This window comes from Erythrolamprus reginae, chromosome 12 (genome assembly GCF_031021105.1).
Source record: "Erythrolamprus reginae isolate rEryReg1 chromosome 12, rEryReg1.hap1, whole genome shotgun sequence".
Lineage (NCBI taxonomy): Eukaryota > Metazoa > Chordata > Lepidosauria > Squamata > Dipsadidae > Erythrolamprus > Erythrolamprus reginae.
The window spans coordinates 30,879,491-30,900,128 of record NC_091961.1 but is presented as its reverse complement, the minus strand read 5'-3'; the positions used below and the strand labels follow the sequence as shown (position 1 = coordinate 30,900,128).

Below are 20,638 nucleotides of genomic sequence, written 5' to 3'. Positions count from 1 at the left end.
CACCCATTTTGAGACTGTCAGAAATCACTACCCTAAATCCTTCTCTTCTGAAGTTTTTTTTTTAAACACAGAACTGCCAATACAATACTCAGATTGAGGATTCGTTTTCCCCAAGAGCATTATTTTACATTTGGAAACATTAAACATTAAACTGCAGTTTCCATTGCTTTGACCATTTATCTAGTAAAGCTAAATCATTTGCCATATTACAGAAATCGCTACCCCTAAATCCTTCTCTTTTGACGTTTTTGCTAACACAGAACTGCCAATACAATACAATAACCTTCTACCCTTCTGGTAAAATGAGGACTCAGATTGTTGGGGGCAATTGGCTGATTCTGTAAACTGCTTACAGAGGGCTGTAAAACCACTATGAAGCGGTATATAAATCTAAGTGCTAGTGCTATTGTTCATAAATAATTCTTTCTGGCCCAAGGACATCTGTATGGAAAATAAAAGAGAAAAAACACAACTGGATGCTTTCTTTCATCAAAATCCCACATAATGAAGATGTCTGCCTCTTTTTCCAATAGAGCTGTTGAAGTGATGAGAAAGTCCTTGAGGTCATTTCTTAATAATACTCATTTACTCTGGGGCACAATAAAAGCTCACTTGGAAACCAAGCTCTTCAAGTGTCACAGAATTATTTTTTTTTCTCCCTGTGTAGGTCCACTCTGGAGTTGAACAAAGGCTCTTGCCAAGCATTGCTCTACTCCATCTGGGAACGAAGGGTTACTCATCCTTCAAACACAAGTGACGTTCTCATCCACTCCCTTGATTTAATTACATATTACTTACACACTCAGTATGATCTGCACACTGGCCTGGGAATCTACACAATGGGTTTTCTGCAACCACGTTGCTACAGAGTGCAGAACGACCTGTGCAAAAGGTACACGTTGAGGGGAAGACAGGAAACACGAGGACTGCCTCCATCGTTCCGTCATCTCAAACTATCTTCAAGGTTTATTTAGGGCAGGGTTTCCCAGCTTTGGTGATTTCCAGTTCATATAACTGGATGTGTAGCCATTGCTGAGAATTCTGGAAATTGAATAGAATAACAGAGTTGGAAGGGACCTTGGAGGTCTTCTAGTCCAACCCCCTGCTTAGGCAGAAAACCCTACACACCACTTCAGGCAAATGGTTATCTAATATCTTTTTATATATATATCATTTATTTTTATTGCTTTTTTGTCTTTAAACATCGTGTCATTTTTACCCAAGATCTACATCCAAATCTCATACATTGTTATTTACATGTCTATTTACAATACTTTGTATGTTTTCATTGCCCCATTTCTTAGTCTTTTCTCCACATTCTCTCATAGTCTTTCTTTCTCTCTCTCTCTCTCTCTTTTATCCAGTTGTACTATTTAGTCCAAACCTTATAATAATCTGAATAATTTTGACCTTTTAATTCTATTGTCAATTTGTCCATTTCTGCACACTTGTGTATTTTATCTCTCAATACATTTTCCAAATGAGTTTTGTCATCTTTCCAATATTGGGCATAAGTGATTCTCACTGCTTTGATGATATATAATGATAGATGTTGTATATCCCTTAGTTGTTGTTTTCTTATTATTCCTTATCCAATACCCTGAGTCTGCGAGCAGAAGGGTGCCCTATAAATCTGATTAAATAAATAAATTTTAAATTTTAAAAGTCCAGTGTTGGAGAATTTACAACTTCTGGAAGCAAGCTGTTCCACTGATTAATTGTTCGGTCAAGAATTTTCTCCTTAGTTTTAAGTTGCTTCTCTTCCACCCATCGCTTCTTGTGCTGTCCTCAGGTACTTTGGAGAATAGCTTCACTCTCTCTTGTTGAAGTCTACTCACTTTCAATTTGCCAAGATTGGAAATCACCGGTCTACCGTATTTGCATGGGTGTATGTAAAATGCTTAACCAGGAATAACCTTCTTCAACCTGGAATCTTTCTGTAGCATCAAAACGACCAAAATTCCTATCAGCATCCAAGGATCGTTTTGGTTCGCTTGTTGGATGGTGTCTTTTTGTTATCCACAACAGAAAACAAAACAATGTGAGAAGGGGGGAAAAATGGGACCAGACACCATTCATTTGCCACTTTGGATAAATTTGTGTTGACCACTTAGGCAAAATACTGACCATTGCAGAAGAAGACTAAGAAAATGGACCTTCTGCAGAAGGTTTGAAGGAAAAGTTAGGACTGGGTCTCAAATGGCCCAGAAATGTCTATAAGAGCTGTGATGGCACAGGGGTTAGAGTGCAGTAATACAGGCTACTTCAGCTAACTGTCAGCTGTAGTTCAGCAGTTCAAATCTCACCACCAGCTCCAGGTTGACTCAGCCTTCCATCCTTCCAAGGTGGGTCAAATGAGGACCCAGATTATTGCGGTCAAGAGGCTGATTCTATAGCCTTAGAGAGGGCTATAAAGCACTGTGAAGCAGTATTTAAGTCTAAATGCTATTGCTATCCTTCCTTCCTTCCTTCCTTTCCTTCCCTTCCTTCCTTCCTTTCCTTCCTTCCTTCCTTCCTTTCCTTCCTTCCTTCCTTTCCTTCCTTTCCTTCCTTCCTTCCTTCCTTTCCTTCCTTCCTTCCTTTCCTTCCTTCCTTCCTTCCTTTCCTTCCTTCCTTCCTTTCCTTCCTTCCTTCCTTTCCTTCCTTCCTTCCCTCCTTCCTTTCTTCCCTCCTTCCCTCCTTTTTCTTTCTTTCTTTTTCTTTCTTCCTTTCCTTCCTTCCTTCCCTCCCTTCCCTCAAGACCCATTGTGGCGCAGCGGTTAGAGTGCAGCACTACAGGCTACTTCAGCTAACTGCTAGCTGTAGTTCAGCAGTTCAAATCTCCCCACCGGCTCCAGGTTGACTCAGCCTTCCATCCTTCCAAGGTGGGTCAAATGAGGACCCAGATTGTTGGAGGCAATATGCTGACTCTATAAACTGCTTAGGCACTGTGAAGCGGTATATAAATCTAAGTGCTAGTGTTATTGCTATCTTCAAGAATTAGCTGTTGATTTATCCCCCCAAAATAAAGAAGAGCAACTGATTAAGAATCAGCCCAGCCATTTTGGTGAAACTTGGCCGCAGTTATCATATAATTAGATCTAGAATATATTAAGAAGGAGGGCCGGCAAGGTTAGAAGTCAGCCAACGCTTTGATTTATTAAGCAGGCACTTCAGCTGCATACAGAAACTACCCAAAAGCCACACGGTCTGCCAAACAATGCTCAGAAATGTTCTTGGTGTGCTCCCAAATGCCTGCAAGCTTTGAATGTGCTTTCTCCAAGCTGCTATGTTCAGGATGGGAAGGATAAATGAGCCTTCTCCAGGATCATGTGAGGTCTCCTGAAACCCCGAGAGATGCAAAAAACGGCCTCCTTTGCAATCCCTGCCAGTAATTCACTGGGATTGAATTTCTTCCCAGCTAGATTCCCAGGGTATGTTCACAAAGATGATGATGATGATTATTATTATTATTATTATTATTATTATTATTATTATTATTATTTATTAGATTTGTATGCCGCCCCTCTCCGAAGACTCGGGGCGGCTCACAACAGTAATACAAAAACAATATAACAGTGAGACAAATCTAATATTAAAATAAAACATATCTAAAACCCCGACAATTTAAAACCATACAACACATACATACCAAACATAAAATATAAAAGCCTGGGGGAGGATGTCTCAGTTCCCCCATGCCTGGCGGTAAAGGTGGGTCTTGAGTAACTTGCGAAAGACAAGGAGGGTGGGGGCCGTTCTAATCTCTGGGAGGAGTTGATTCCAGAGGGCCGGGGCCGCCACAGAGAAAGCTCTTCCCCTGGGGCCCGTCAAATGACATTGTTTGGTCGACGGGACCCAGGGAGGGCCAACTCTGTGGGACCTTATCGGCCGCTGGGATTCGTGCGGTAGAAGGCGGTTCCGGATGTATTCTGGTCCAATGCCATGTAGGGCTTTAAAGGTCATTACCAACACTTTGAATTGTGATGGATGGCACCTATGTGGGAACTGAAGCTCCGTTCTTCCCCAAATCCCCAAATCTTCAACCTTGAATTATCTACTGTTGACCTCTCCCCTTTTCTAAGAGGTCTGTAAGGGGCGCGCATAAGTGCACTATTGTGTCTACATAGAAACATAGAAGTCTGACGGCAGAAAAAGACCTCATGGTCCATCTCGTCTGCCCTTATACTATTTTCTGTATTTTATCTTAGGATGGATATATGTTTATCCCAGGCATGTTTAAATTCAGTTACTGTGGATTTATCTACCACGTCTGCTGGAAGTTTGTTCCAAGGATCTACTACTCTTTCAGTAAAATAATATTTTCTCATGTTGCTTTTGATCTTTCCCCCAACTAACTTCAGATTGTGCCCCCTTGTTCTTGTGTTCACTTTCCTTTTAAAAACACTTCTCTCCTGAACCTTGTTTAACCCTTTAACATATTTAAATGCTTCGATCATGTCCCCCCTTTCCCTTCTGTCCTCCAGACTAGACAGATTGAGTTCATTAAGTCTTTCCTGATACATTTTATGCTTAAGACCTTCCACCATTCTTGTAGCCCGTCGTTGGACCCGTTCAATTTTGTCAACATCTTTTTGTAGGTGAGGTCTCCAGAACTGGACACAATATTCCAAATGGGGTCTCACCAGCGCTCTTTATCGTCTACCGTCCTTTTCCTTCTGTCCTATTATCCTTTTTATCACCTCTTTATGTTTTGTTATGTTAATACAAACTATAATTCTATTCTTGTATTACAAATATAAATAAATAAATACAAATAAATAAAAATAAATTACTAATGGTTCTACACAACTGGTCTGCAACATTAGGAACCCTCCTCTGGAATGGACTGTAAAAAATATGACTTTAGCAACCGAGTTGTCGAAGCGTGGAACTCATTACCAGACTCAGTAGTGTCAACCCCTAATCCCCAACATTTCTCCCTTAGACTATCCACGATTGACCTCTCCATGTTCCTAAGAGGTCAGTAAGGGGCGTGCATAAGTGCACTAGTGTGCCTTTCGTCCCCTGTCCAATTGTCTTTCCTTTATCTCATACATCATATATATTTTCTTCCTTTCATATATCTTCTCCTCTATTTTTACATATTATCTTTATATATATATTACTTCATGTCTATTCTCTTCCATATGTATTGTATATTGGACAAATGAATAAATAAAATAAATAAAATAAAAAACGGAGGTCCAAAATCCAAATCTTTCCCTATCATTCTTCAGATATTCTGAAATGGGATGAAATCATTGGTGGAGCCATTATAAAAGTTTTGGCCTTCTACAGCATCTTATTCTCAAAACATGGTGGGAATCAAAATATTTTTCTGTCCTTTGCAGATTTTTTTTCTCCCCCTTTTAATCATTGCTTTTAAGCTTTTCTGTTGTCTTAGCTGCCCTAAAATATTGCACTTAGCTTCATATTTCTGCTCTGTCAGACTTTCTAATGGGTGTGTGAGTAGGTGTGTGTGTGTGTAGCTTTGCAGGAACCATTTCAACCTCTTTAAAGGACAAAAACAGGGAAATCTAATATTAGAAGTTTTCATCGCTACAAGGAACCTGTTTTCCTGAAAAACGATGACTCCCATTTTACCATTCGAAACCAATTTACCCCAAAAGTAGTTTGCACTAAAAACAACATATTGCTCATCAGGTACGTTTGCTGGGAAAACATACAACTCCAACTACTGTGAGGATAGGAACTAAATTCAGAGATACCCTTAGACTCTCCACGATTGACCTCTCCAGGTTCCTAAGAGGCCAGTAAGGGGCGTATATAAGTGCACTGATCTGCCTATCGTCCCCTGTCCAATTGTCTTTCCTTATCTCATATATCATACATATTCTCTCCTTCTATCTATCTATCTATCTATCTATCTATCTATCTATCTATCTATCTATCTATCAAATATATATATATATATATATCATATATATTCTCTCCATATCTCTTATATCATATATATTCTCTTCTTTTTTACTTTCTATCTTTATATATATTACTTAATGTCTATTCTCTTCCATATGTATTGTATATTGGACAAAGAATAAATAATAATAATAAAAATAATAATAAATAATATTAGAAAGGATTAATGGGGGCAAAATGGGGATATTACTATTATGTGAGTTGTGGGGGGAAACACATTCCTGGCCCTAGTTCAACAGTATGGAATATATCGAAGAAATTGGAAATTAAGTGAGGCAAATTGAAATCCTATTGACTTTATATCAGTGATGGGATCCTACGGGTACGGTCAGGTATGCAGGAGGGGTAGGAAAATTTTGGTCATTTTTCATTTTTTTTGGTCAACATTTTCATTTTTTAATTTTTTCCCCCCCTTCTGGGCTCTGAGTATATTTTCCCTATCACAGTAAATGAGGTGGAATGTGCATAATTTTAGAAGAGTTGTGCGTGCTTGTGTGTGTGTACATACACATAGAGTTATATAGTGGATAGTGTATATTTTTGTGTGCCTGTGTGTAATATGTATGTACACATGTGGCATATATACATAGAATTAAATAGTATATTCTGGATGTTCAGTAATAGTAAATAGGGAGGGAAATTGTCTCTCTTTGAGGCGTGGAGAGGCCAGGCACCCGAACCCTAACCCTTGACGTGAGTGACATCACGTTGGCCACCTTTGAGCCAGTCACATGACCTTTAAGCTACACCCAGTCACATGATTGTCAAACCACTTCCACCTGGTCACATGGCCACCAAGCTGCACCCACAAAACAAGCCACGCCCACAGTGTGGTAGCAAAAATTTTTGCAGCCCTACATTGCATTTCTCAAAGTATCATGACAATAACTCAGCTTCCCTACTCAAAGCTTCTGTTTGGTAATATCGTTCCCCCCTCCCCTATATTAAAACATTATAGCCGGAGAGCGGAAGAGGAAAGGGAGAGGGAGAGAGGAAAGAGGGAGGGGAGAGAGAGAGAGAGAAAGGAGGGAGGAAGGGAGAGGGAGAGAAGGAGGGAGGGAAGGAGAGGGAGAGAGGAAAGAGGGAGAGAGAGAAAGGAGGGAGGAAGGGAGAGGGAGAGAAGGAGGGAGGGAAGGAGAGGGAGAGAGGAAAGAGGGAGAGAGAGAGAGAAAGGAGGGAGGGAGAGGGAGAGAAGGAGGGAGGGAAGGAGAGGGAGAGAGGAAAGAGGGAGGGAGAGGGAGAGAAGGAGGGAGGGAAGGAGAGGGAGAGAGGAAAGAGGGAGGGAGGGAGAGAGAGAGAGAGAAAGGAGGGAGGGAGGGAGAGGGAGAGAAGGAGGGAGGGAAGGAGAGGGAGAGAGGAAAGAGGGAGAGAGAGAGAGAAAGGAGGGAGGAAGGGAGAGGGAGAGAAGGAGGGAGGGAAGGAGAGGGAGAGAGGAAAGAGGGAGAGAGAGAAAGGAGGGAGGAAGGGAGAGGGAGAGAAGGAGGGAGGGAAGGAGAGGGAGAGAGGAAAGAGGGAGGGAGAGAGAGAGAGAAAGGAGGGAGGAAGGGAGAAGGAGAGAGAAGAAAGGGAGGGAGAGGGAGAGAGGAGAAAGGGTAGAGAGAGGGAGGGAGAGAGAGAGAAAGGAGGGAGGAAGGGTGAGGGAGAGAGGGAGAAGAGAAGGAGGGAGGGAGGAAAAGGGGAGGGAGATGGGGAGGAAGATGGAGAGAGAGTGAGTGTGAGGAGAGAGGGAGAGGAGGGAGAGAGCCGAAAGGGAGGGAGAGGGAAATAGGAGAAAGGGTGGAGAGAGAGGGGGAGGGAGGGAGAGATAGAGACATTTCTATTCTCCCCCTTAGACAGTCTAGCAATGTTCAACAGGGACACTGCACTACAACAACCATAATTCCCTTCCGGGGTCCCCGGTGGCCAAATCCTCCTTCCTTAAGGAGCCACCTGTGGAGTCAGTTGCTTTGGAAGAAAAAGTGCGTGTGTGGGGGGGAGAGAGAAAGGGATACGATTTCCTTTCTATTTCAGTCCTTCTCCTCCTTGGGGATGGTTTGAATCCTTTTCTCTAATTACCCAGAAAAGTCTCCCTGCCACAGCTGCTTTCGCTGGGTCGGGGCCACCGGCTCCTGGACTCCGAAGGTGACGAAGCCAGGGCCTCCCTTGTGTTGTGGAGGAACCAGAAATCCGAGCTCCGTTCTTTCTCTCTCTCTCTCTCTCTCCCTTCTGTGCAATTACTTAATTCTTTTTTAATTGCTACCCAGGTGGCCTCCCTCCTACACGTTCCCACAGTGCCTTGGCCCTCTTTGCAAAAGCCTTCTCTGGCCTTCCGTCTCTCCTTCCCTTTCCTTCCCCCAGCCCAGGCATTGAAGGGTCTTGGCAACGTTCCCCAACCTGACCCACTTTGAGATGGGTGGACTTCAACTCCCCAAAGTCTCCCAACTCCATCTTAAAGCAGCCCAGGTCGAGAAATTTGGGAGGGATGGAGAGTCAAGCGGCTAATTTATGACCCAGGTTACATCCAGTGGTGGGCTCCTGTGGATAGGGTCAGGTACACAGTACTGGTAGCAAAAATTTGATTCCCCCCTCCCTTCTTTTCCCTTTTAGATTTAATAGATTAGATTTATTGGATTTATATGCCGCCTCTCTACGCAAACTCAGGGCGGCTCACAACAATAATAAAAACAGTACATAGTAACAAATCCAATCTAATTACAATTTTAAGTTAAAAAATTCATAAAACAATCCCAATATATATATATATTATTGTTGTGAGCCGCCCCGAGTTTGCGGAGTCACCTATTTTCAGGCACACAGTCAATCAATCAAACGGCAAAACAACATGGGCAAGGGGGAGATGTTTTAGTTCCCCCATGCCTGACGACAGAGGTGGGTTTTAAGGAGTTTACGAAAGGCAGGGAGGGTGGGGGCAATCCTAATCTCAGGGGGGAGCTGGTTCCAGAGGGTCGGAGCCCCCACAGAGAAGGCTCTTCCCCTGGGTCCCCCCCAGACGACATTGTTTAGTCGACGGGACCCGAAGAAGGCCGACTCTGTGGGACCTAATCGGTCGCTGGGATTCGTGCAGCAGGAGGCGGTCCTGAAGATATTCTGGTCCGGTGCCATGAAGGGCTTTATAGGTCATAACCAACACTTTGAATTGTGACCGGAAACTGATCGGCAACCAATGCAGACTGCGGAGTGTTGGAGTAATATGGGCCTATTTAGGAAAGCCCATGATTGCTCTTGCAGCTGCATTCTGCACGATCTGAAGTTTCCGAACAGTTTTCAAAGGTAGCCCCATGTAGAGAGCGTCACAGTAGTTTTTCCTATTGTTTGTTCTGCAATTCCAATGTATCTATTTTTATTAATTAATTTATTTTTATTTTTATTATTTATTTATTTTTATTTATTTATTTATTTATTTTTTATTATTATTATTTATTTATTTTATTATTTATTATTTATTTTTATTATTTATTTATTTTTATTTTTATTTTTGCAGTCATTGACCAAAACAGGTAAAAACACTTAGTAAATGCACAACCAAAAGTTGTAGGATAAAATGATCAATAGCAGATAAAATCCATAATAAAATCCAATCTATCGATTATGCATGGTCAATATTACTAAAATTTACAATCCATAAGCTGTTTAGGTTGTTTAGCCCAGTGTTTCCCAACCTTGGCAACTTGAAGATATTTGGACTTCAACTCCCAGAATTCCCCAGCCAGCGAAGACGGACTGGGGGTGACATGACAGCTGTCTTCCAAAGAAGAGGGGGGGTGCACCTATAAGAGCCGGGATGGCGCAGTGGTTAGAGCCCAGCACTGCAGGCTACTTCCACTAATTGCAAGCTGTAGTTCAGCAGTTCAAATCTCACCACCGTCTCAAGGTTGACTCAGCCTTCCATCCTTCCTAGGTGGGTCAAATGAGGACCCAGATTGCTAAGGGAAAATATGCTGACTCCATAAACTACTATAAGCTGTAAAAGCACTAGGAAGCAGTATATAAGTCTAAATGCTGTTGCTATTGACTTTATTTAAAGCACCTGAAGGCAGGAGAAGAAACAATGGTTGGAAACTAATCAAGGAGAGAAACAACCTAGAACGAAAGGAGAAATTTCCTGACAATTAGGACAATTAACCAGTGGGACAGCTTGCCACCAGAAGTTGTAGAAGCTTTGAAAAAGAGACTGGATAACTCCTTGTCGGAAATGGAATAGAGCAGGGGTCTCAACTGTGGCCCTCGGGACAATAGTTTGTGGCCCCCACCTCAATATCAAAGTTTAATGTTAGTGCGGCCCAAGTTTGATACGAATGGCACTTTTCAGTGTTGTGTGCGGAGTTGCTATATTATTATTATTGTTGTTGTTGTTATTTTGTTGTTTTTGTTATTATTATTACTATTATTATTAATAATTGATTTGATTTGATTTGATTTATTAGATTTGTATGCCGCCCCTTTCTGCAGACTCGGGGCGGCTCACAACAACAACAAAAACAATATATATTAACAAATCTAATAATTAAAAAATCTAAGATAACAATTACACATTTAAAATCTAAAAGCAAGAAACCCCAATATAACAAACATACAAACAGTCATATCATGCACTACAACTACATAGGCAGGGGGAGATGTCTTAGTTCCCCCACGCTTGACGACAGACGTGGGTTTTAAGGAGTTTACGAAAGGCAAGGAGGGTGGGGGCAATTCTAATTTCTGGGGGGAGTTGGTTCCAGATGGCCAGGGCTGCCACAGAGAAGGCTCTTCCCCTGGGCCCTGCCAAATGACATTGCTTTGTTGACGGGACCCGGAGAAGGCCAACTCTGTGGGACCTAACCGGTCGCTGGGATTCGTGCGGCAGAAGGCGGTCCCGGAGATACCCTGGTCCGGTGCCATGAAGGGCTTTATAGGTCATAACCAACACTTTGAATTGTGACCGGAAACTGATCGGCAACCAATGCAGACTGCGGAGTGTTGGTGTGACATGGGCATATTATTATTATCATTTTCATTGTATTTATTTATTACTGATTGGTTGATTTTTTTTCTTAGGAATTTGTTAATTTATTTTTATTTTTCAACACAAAATCAGATGAAAAAATAGAGACATTTGATAACATTGGAATGCTTTTGTAAGAGTTTTTCTTGCGGAAAACCTGATGCGGTCCAGCCTCACCCAGACTCTACCTCCAGCGGCCCCCTGGGTAAATTGAGACCCCTGGTATAGAGTATCTTACTTGAGCAGGGGGTTGGATTAGAAGACCTCCAAGGTGAACTTCCAGGTCTGGTATTCTTTTAAACCAATAAGTTAGAAGGTTGGATAAAATAGCAAGAACCCATCGGTATCTTAAAACATCAAAATTCCCCAAAATTCCCCAAAATACAAGAAATCCTGGTCCCACTAGAAACGGAGTCTATCCATGTCAGAACTAGCTAACCAGTTGGGCTGGGCAAAGCTTGATTCCAGCTGAAAGTTCAGGGTGGTGTGTGAACCCAGCATCTTGGATTAATGCAGCAAATTGAGGTTCAATTAACCATGAGTAATGTGCTGGGCGAACCCAGATGTGAGCGAGATATTTACATTGTAAGTCTAGCCAGTGTGATCAACACCTCCCCCTCCCAACGTGTGCCCCAGAGCCACATAAGATTGTCCACCGCAAGCAAAGATTTGTTTAGATGTGAATGACTAAATAAAATAGGTGTAGCTAGACATGTAAGGGCAGGAGGAGAAATCCTAAGTTTCTCTGTCGGATGAAATTGGATTTATATTACCATTTCTTTCTCAGGTCAAGGTGGTGATGAATTAATGGGTTGCCAAACTATCTATAGAAGGCCTGGTGGTTTATGGGAACTTGGGAGGGGTGATTTTCACGAGGGAGCAGATGCAACCACAAAGCCTTCTTTTGAGGGGGTTCAAGGTCATCTTATGCCCACCCACCTGGGCGGAAGCAGAAGGAGGACTTGCCATGCTGGCACAATCTGAGTGGGCAACGTGACAAGTTTATGGACGGGGGACATGAACTTTCAACTGGGTGGGAAACTCGGATTCTGGTTTTTCAGTGTGGAAAATAAAATTGGAATTTTGAGGAATACTTTGACTTGGAGTATTCCAAGAAGAAGAAGAAAAAGAAGAAGAAGAAGAAGAAGAAGAAGAAGAAGAAGAAGAGGAGGAGGAGGAGGAGGAGGAGGAGGAGGAGGAGGAGGAGGAGAAGAGGAGGAGAAGAAGAAGTCTAGAAGAAGAAGAAGTCTAGAAGAAGAAGAAGAGAAGAAGAAGAAGTCTAGAAGAAGAAGAAGAGAAGAAGAAGAAGTCTAGAAGAAGAAGAAGAGGTCTAGAAGAAGAAGAAAAGAAGAAGAAGAAGAAGAAGAGAAGAAGAAGAAGTCTAGAAGAAGAAGTCTAGAAGAAGAAGAAGAAGAAGAAGAGAAGAAGAAGAAGTCTAGAAGAAGAAGAAGAGAAGAAGAAGAAGAAGAAGAAGAAGAAGTCTAGAAGAAGAAGTCTAGAAGAAGAAGAAAAGAAGAAGAAGAAGAAGAAGAGAAGAAGAAGAGAAGAAGAAGTCTAGAAGAAGAAGTCTAGAAGAAGAAGAAGAAGAGAAGAAGAAGAAGAAGAAGAAGAAGAAGAAGAAGAAGAAGAAGAAGAAGAGAAGAAGTCTAGAAGAAGAAGAAGTCTAGAAGAAGAAGAAGAAAAGAAGAAGAAGAAGAAGAAGAAGAAGAAGAAGAAGAAGTCTAGAAGAAGAAGAAGTCTAGAAGAAGAAGAAGAAGAAGAGAAGAAGAAGTCTAGAAGAAGAAGAAGAAGTCTAGAAGAAGAAGAAGTCGAGAAGAAGAAGAAGAAGAAGAAGAAGAAGAAGAAGAAGAAGAAGAAGAAGAAGAAGAAGAAGAAGAAGAAGAAGAAAGAGAGATATCTGGACTTCAACTCCCAGAATTCCCCAGCCAGCGTTTGCTGGCTGAGGAATTCTGGGAGTTGAAGTCCAAATATCTTCAAGTTGCCAAGGTTGGGAAACACTGGCCTAAAGATCAGACCCAACACACACAACAATCCCAACGTACATAGGTTGGGAAACACTGCTTTAGGCATTATGTGAATTTTATTGTATGGATACTCTGTGTATATAGCAGCATATATAGTAGTGGTTAGAGTGCAGCCCTGCAGGCTACTTCAGCTAACTGCTAGCTATAGTTCAGCAATTCAAATCTCACCACCGGCTCAAGGTTGACTCTGCCTTCCGTCCTTTTGAGGTGGGTCAAATGAGGACCCAGATTGTTGGGGGGTAAGATGCTTAAAGGGTTGTGGCATTGGGAAGGTTGAGAACCTCTGCTTATACAGTTTTGTTCTTTTATTTTCTCCAGCCTCTACGGAGTTTTTAAAACTTCCATTGCAAAGTCTCTTTAAATGAGTGGCGCTAAAAGCTTTTCAAAAACTGAAAGCAGGTTAGACAACAAGAATGGGAAAAAATGCAACAAGAAACCAACAGTTTCAAATGTTAACGTTGGGTTGGTTTATATGACGCTTCGGGGGGTTTTAAATGCTTCCTCTGCCATCCACGAAGCTCCAAAATCCATATAATCTCACCAGATTTCAGCAAATTGGTTCTAATTTGCCTCTCTGCTAATCTTTAAAGCATCCGTCGTTGACAACAAGAGAGAGAAAAAAAGTCTTGCAGAATTGCAAACACCTACGGGTTTTTCACAAGTCGGTGAATGAGTTCAAGCATCCTGCCTACAAACCAGCTTCTTTAACTGTGGCTTGCTAAATAAATGGGCAGCAAACTAAATCTGTTGGCAAAGCCAACCAAAGCCTAGAGAAATGGGTTATTTAAAACAAAAGTCTCAAAATTTGGCAATTTTTAATAGGAATTCTGGGAGTTGAAGTCCAGAAGTCTAAAAGTTGCCAAAGCTGGACATCCCTCTAACAATACTACTAATTTATTTTATTATTTTATTTATTTATTCATTAGATTTGTATGCCGCCCCTCTCCGAAGACTCCAGGCGGCTAACAACAATGAAAAAACAATGAAAACAAATCTAATATTAAAAATAATCTAAAAAACCCCAATTTAAAGAACCACTCATACATACTAACATACCATGCATAAATTTTGTAAGCCTAGGGGGAGGGAAAAGTCTCAATTCCCCCATGCCTGACGACAGAGGTGGGTTTTAAGGAGCTTGCGAAAGGCAAGGAGGGTGGGGGCAACTCTGATATCTGGGGGGAGCTGGTTCCAGACGTTCAGGGCCACCACAGAGAAGCCTCTTCTCCTGGGTCCCACCAAACGACATTGCTTAGTCAATGGGACCTGGAGAAGGCCAACTCTGTGGGACCTAACCGGTCGCTGGGATTTGTGCGGCAAAAGGCGGTTCCGGAGATACTTCTAATTCTACTAATTCTACTACTACTACTACTACTACTAATAATAATAATAATAATAATAATAATTATTATTATTATTATTATTATAACAACAACAACAACAACAACAACAACAGAGTTGGAAGAAACCTTAGAGGTCATCTAGTGCAACCCTCTGCTTGGGCAAGAAACCTTACAATACGTTAGACAAATGGTTATCCAACATCTTCCCATCTTAAATCTTAAATGGTACCCAACCATCTTAAAAAGTTACCCAACACCCAAGCGCACCACTGTGCCTACCGTCTTTGTCCTATTGTCCTCTTTCTCGTTACTTTTGACTTATGTTTATGTTGATATAAACTACTACGGTACTACCCTATACATGTTTGACAAATTTAAACAAATAAACAAACAAACAAATCTTCTTTAAAACTTCCAGTGTTGGAGCATTCACAACTTCTGGAGGCAACTTCTGTTCCACAGATTAATTGTTCTAACTGTCAGGAAATTTCTCCTTGGTTCTAAGTTGCTTCTCTCCTTGTTTAGTTTCCACCCATTGCTTCTTGTTCTACCTTCTGGTGCTTTGGAGAATAGCTTTAAAAGATATGAAGCCCTTTTAAAGCAGCCCAGTGCATCCCACACTCAAAAACACATCTGCGTGAGCTGATTCTCAACTTCAACAACTTTGAAGAACTTGGGAAGAGAGAAGAGTGGAGAGAAAGAGTGAGATCTGCAGATAATTTGCAGAATCGGAAAAATGTAATGTAGTGGGGGTGTGGTGCCGGGATTTAAAGCCCATGCCGAGATACAGCTCATCTGTCTGGAAACACACACACACACGCATTTTGGACATAAACACTCTAGAAAATGTCCAGAGATACTTTACGAGAAGAGCCCTCCACTCCTCCACTCGCAACACAATACCCTACGCAACTAGATTTACAATCCTAGGTTGAGAAAGCTTAGAACTACATTGCCTTAAACACGACCTAATCATAGCCCATAAAATCATCTGCTACAATGTCCTTCTTGTCAATGACTACTTCAGCTTCAACCACAACAACACAACAGATACAAACTCAAAGTAAACCGCTCTAAACTCGACTGCAGGAAATACTACTTTAATAACTGAGTAGTTGATTCATGGGATTCACTACCAGACTCTGTAGCATCTATCACCTAATTCCAAAAACTTTATCCTTAGACTATCCACTGTTGACCTCTCCCAATTCCTAAGAGGTCAATAAGTGGCGTGCATAAGTGCACCAGCGTGCCTTCCGTCCCCTGTCCTAATGTTTCTCTCTTACTAGCATCATGTTTATAAGCATAGTTATATCTTTGTATACTACCAATTGCATTGGCATCCTTCAGTCTCGAAAGACCGTGGTATCATGTTCTGCATTCCCCAATACTACCAATGCATACTTGAATAAATAAATAAATCTACACTCCGATTGTTTTAAAGTGGGTTGGGTGTTTTGCCTCTTGTCCGAAAAGAAGCCCTGAAACCAAAAAGTATTTCCTTGTCTCAAGTACCGCCACTCATTCAGCTTGTGGTGGTGCTCACAGAAATGTCCTTCACGTGGATTTCAAGATGGGATGGAGCAAAAGAGAAAAAACCCCACCAGCCTATGCTTCCTCATCTGTAGTTGCATTAGCAGCAGAGAGATTTCCAAAACAATTCAGCAAGAATCCAGTCCCAGCATGGCTACTTGGGCCGATGCCTTGCAACCAGGCTGGGAGGGAGGGGAGAATTATGGATATGGGGCTAAATAAAAGCAGGTTACCAGGTCTTCTGTGATAAGGGCTACTACGGGTTTTAATTGTTATTTTTAAAAAAAAATAGAATCACTTTTCCTTGCGGTGTGTGTTTTGGCCGAGAGGTCAGGGAAAGAATTAGTCCACGGTAGATTATCTTTGCAGGGATTGAGGTGGGGAATTAGATTTTTTCCCTAACTATCTTTTCATAACTAAATAGTATTTGCATGGCTCCCTTGTCCAATGTAAGCTGAATGTTTCACATTTTTAACCCGGTGGTTGCAGGTGGATTCTTCAGGTTGATCAAGGGAAGGGAAGGGAAGGGAAGGAGGAGGAAATTGGAAGAAAGGAAAGGAGGGAATGGAAATGAAAAGAAAGGAAAGGGGGAGGAAATTGGAGGAAAGGAAAGGAAATGAGGGAAAGGGAAGGGATGAGATGAGATATTGAAAAAAAGCCTATTTTCTATTCTTTCAGTCCTTGCTAAAACTCTACTCATCTCTTCAAACCAAGTCAGATGTTGCATTTTCTCCCGACACCTTCTTTGTAAAACCCACCCAAAACATTGCTGGCATCTTTTCCAAAGAAGTCCAGTTTTTAACAAATTCAAGGCTCTCTAAAATCTACCCCATTTTCCTCCACCTTGTCAACTTTTGGGTCATAGATAAGAATAAATAAATGTGATCCTTGGTCGCTTTTTCTTCGTGTGGCTGTGGCAGCCTGAAGACACACTTGGTAAAAGAGAATGAGCCAAAACAATAATTCGCCAAGGGTACATTCCCTCAAATGAAATGTTTTTTAAGTGCAAGCAATGCAACCCAGCACAGGTACAAATCAGCGCACCTTGAGCAATTCAGTGATGGAGGTAGCCAGGTCCAATTAACTCTTTGTGGAGCCTAGAGACAGAAAACCTAACTGGTTAAATATCACTTAGCATTCAATCTAGATTATTTGGTCCCATTTGGGAGAAAATGCTTCCTTGCCGAAACTGGGTGGAATATTGTAACGCTGGTATCATATCTCCCCTGGTCCTTCTTTTCATTAAATTAGCCATGGCCAGTTCTTGCAACCGTTTTAGCCTCCAGTCGCCTAATCATCTTTGTTGCTCTTCTCTGCACTTTTTCTAGAGTCTCAACATCCTTTTTGCATTGTGGCGACCAAAACTGAAGACAGTATTCCAATTGTGGTCTTACCAAGGCCTTATAAAGTGATATTAACACTTCAGGTGATCTTGATTCTATCCCTCTTTTAATGCAGCCCAGAACTGTGTTGGCTTTTTTGGCAGCTGTTGCACACGGCTGGCTCCTATTTAAATGATTGTCTATTAGGACTCCAAGATCCCTCTCAGAGTTGCTACTGTTGAGCAATGCACCACAGGTACTGTACCTGTGCATGTTATTTTGCTTTCCTAAATGTAGAACCTGACTTTTTTCACCCTTGAATTTCATAAAAGTATGCATGGGAATGTTTGATTTTTAAATGTTTCGCTTTTTAAGTTAATTTTTAAATTCATTATTTCTATTAAATGGATTAGAAGCGTTTTATATATTGTATTTTTTATTGAAATGTTGTAAGCTGCCCCTAGTCCATGGAGAGGGGAGGCATATAAGTCCAAGAAAGAAAGAAAGAAAGAAAGAAGGAAGGAAGGAAGGAAGGAAGGATAGGGAGGGAGGGAGGGAGAAAAGAAGGAAAGAAAGAAAGAAAGAAAGAAAGGAGGGAAGGAAGGAAAGAAGGATAGAAAGAAAGAAGGAAGGAAGGAAAGAAAGAAAGAAAGAAAATAAGAAAGAAGGAAGGAAGGAAGGATAGATAGGAAGGAAGGGAGGGAGGGAGAAAGGAAGGAAGGAAAGAAGGAAAGAAAGAAAGAAGGAAGGAAAGAAGGATAGAAAGAAAGAAAGAAAATAAGAAAGAAAATAAGAAAGAAGGGAGGGAGGGAGGGAGAAAAGAAAGAAAGAAAGAAGAAGGGAAGGAAGGAAAGAAGTATAGAAAGAAGGAAGGAAAGAAAGAAAGAAAATAAGAAAGAAAATAAGAAGGAAGGAAGGATAGATAGATAGATAGATAGATAGGAAGGAAGGGAGGGAGGGAGAAAGGAAGGAAGGAAGGAAAGAAAGAAAGAGAGAAGGAGGGAAGGAAGGAAAGAAGTTTAGAAAGAAAGAAGGAAGGAAAGAAAGAAAGAAAATAAGAAGGAAGGGAGGGAGGATAGATAGGAAGGGAGGGAGGGAGGGAGAAAGGAAAGAAAGAAAGAAAGAAGGAGGGAAGGAAGGAGGGAAGGAAAGAAGGATAGAAAGAAAGAAGGAAAGAAAGAAAGAGTAAAGGTTCAACAGCATGCCCCAAACAAAAAATAAATAAATAACAGTACCTCCTTTCCCGACTTCTCGATCTCTACCGTCACGGTGGTATGGTTCTTGTGCTCCTGGAACATGCAGAGGTAACAGATGCAGACTTGGTCGGTCTGGCAGAAAAGCTCCATGGTCTTGCCATGAATGGGACATTTCCTGGCTTCAAAGTCTTTGATGGGATCCAGCAGCTGGTGGTCTCGGAAAGCGGCCCCTTCAAAGTGGGGCTTCAGGTGGAGCTCGCAGAAGCTGGCTTGACAAACCAGGCAGGACTTGACCGCCTTCTGCTTGTTGTCGATGCACGAGTCGCAAAGGACCTCTTCCACCAACACTCGGGGTCTTCCCGTAGGGACCCTACTGACCCGGTTGAAGCTGGTCCTTTTGGTCTCGCCGGTTTCCCCTAAGGTGATGATGGGCTTTCTTAGATCTGAAATCTGCCCGCTGGAGAACATCGTCTTCTTCCCTTCTCCTTCGCCGCCAAATGATTTCTTGGTCTCCACGTTGAACAGGGGCTTCCTCAGATCACCTCGTTCTGGAAAAGTGACCTGAGACCTCCGGGTTTCTCCTGCAGCAGGGAAGTTTGACTTCTTGGCCTCCCCAGACTCCATGTTGAAGTAGGTTGACCTCTTCTCATCTGACGACTCCACGAATTGGATGATGGGTCTCTTCCAGTCACCTCCGGCGAACATGGGATTCTTGAGTTGCGCCGTCTCCACGTTGGGCGCCACATTATTTTTGTTGGCTTCTTTCTCAGCTTTGTTTGGGCTGGTGGATTTCTTCACTTCTTCGGTCTCCTTCTTGGGCGAAGAGGGGGTCTTGGCCTCCTCTTGCTTGCCTGCGGTCCCGTTTGTCCTCGCCGTCTCCATCGCGTGGTCCTTTATGGCCCCCCTGCGTTGGCTTTCTGGCTTCTTCTCTGCGAAGGGTAGAATCGAATCGTTTGCACCTTTTCTTCACAGAAGCGGTTGAGTTCTCGGGCCTTGATCCCAGCGAGGAATGAAAAAGGAAGGCAGGGAAAGCATTACCTAAATGCCACACCTGGAAAATGGGGAGGAGAAGGAAACACCTAGATTATACAGGTAACGCCAGAGAGAAGACAGGCCAAGAGATGTTACAAAAGGCATCAAGGAATCCTGCTTAATTATAGAAGGTGCTCCACACCCTAAAATATACCTGTCTAACCAGGTTAGGGAGTGAAAAGCTGTTTTATGTGTCACACTACTTTCTTTCTTTCTTTCTTCTCCTCCTCCTCCTCTTCCTCCTGGTCCTTCTCCTCCTCTCTTCCTCCCTCCTCCTCTTCTTCTTCTTCTCTCTTCCTCCTCCCTCTCCCCCTCCCCTCTTCCTCCTCCTCTTCCTCTTCTTTGCTTCTTCCTCCTCCTCCTCCTCCTCTTCTTCTTCTTCTCTTCTTCCTCCCTCCTCCTCTTCTTCTCTCCTCCTCCTCCTCCTCCTCTTCTTCTTCTTCTCTCTTCCTCCTCCCTCTCCCCCTCCCCTCTTCCTCCTCCTCTTCCTCTTCGCTTCTTCTTCCTCCTCCTCCTCCTCCTCTTCTTCTTCTTCTTCTCTTCTTCCTCCCTCCTCCTCTTCTTCTCTCCTCCTCCTCCTCCTCTTCTTCTTCTTCTCTTCCTCCCCCTCCTCTTCCTCTTCTTCTCTCTTCCTCCTCCCTCTCCCCCTCCTCTTTTCCTTCTTCTCCTTCTCCTTCTTCTCAATTCCTCCCTCCTCCTCTCCTCCTTTTTTCTATTTCAAAAATTATTTTCATTATGAGGCTGCCAGCAGGCCTTCTACCTGCTTCAAAAAATAACTACTTCTTGACAGCAGGAACGCACAAGTAGAATTAGCCAGAGAGGTGGAAAATATCCACCAGGCAAGTTTTATTAAGCGGGACGCATGAACACAAGCAATTTAACTTGCAATTAAAATTCATGAAGAGAATAAGGAACCAGCTACTAAACATCAAGAAGGAGAGAATGGCACCCTCAGCACCCGATGCCACCCAGGGCTCTCCGGGACAACCCAAAATTTTATAGAACTTGGTCATCTCAGACTTTGAAATTCTCCTTCAGGTATTATCTTTTCTGACCTTCAATGTTAACCCCCGTCTATTTTATTTCCAGAATATAATTGCAAACTCTCACGCTGCTTCTATTTAAATCAATGAGGAAGGGCCACAGATATAGGAGCAGGGTTGAAAATATAGAAACATAGAAGATTGATGGCAGAAAAAGACCTCCTGGTCCATCTAGTCTGCCCTTATACTATTTCCTGTATTTTATCTTAGGACAGAGATAGGTTTATCCCAGGCATGTT

General features: G+C 42.3%; 1 protein-coding gene across 2 annotated transcripts in view; it reads right to left on the bottom strand.

Annotated features, from left to right (window-relative positions):
• Positions 1-19,517, bottom strand: part of TRIM29 (tripartite motif containing 29) — a 44,831-nt gene extending 25,314 nt beyond the window's left edge. The window contains exon 1 of one of the 2 annotated variants that reach the window (XR_011560460.1): positions 18,364-19,335. Coding sequence is in view for 1 of the 2 variants with exons in the window: in XM_070765842.1 (XP_070621943.1) it covers positions 18,364-19,206 (843 nt within the window). In the remaining variant the exon portion in view is untranslated. Of the gene's footprint in view, positions 1-18,363 lie in introns of both variants that reach the window. The other variant, XM_070765842.1, reaches the window with a different exon arrangement.
• Between the last annotated feature and the right edge of the window lie 1,121 nt (positions 19,518-20,638).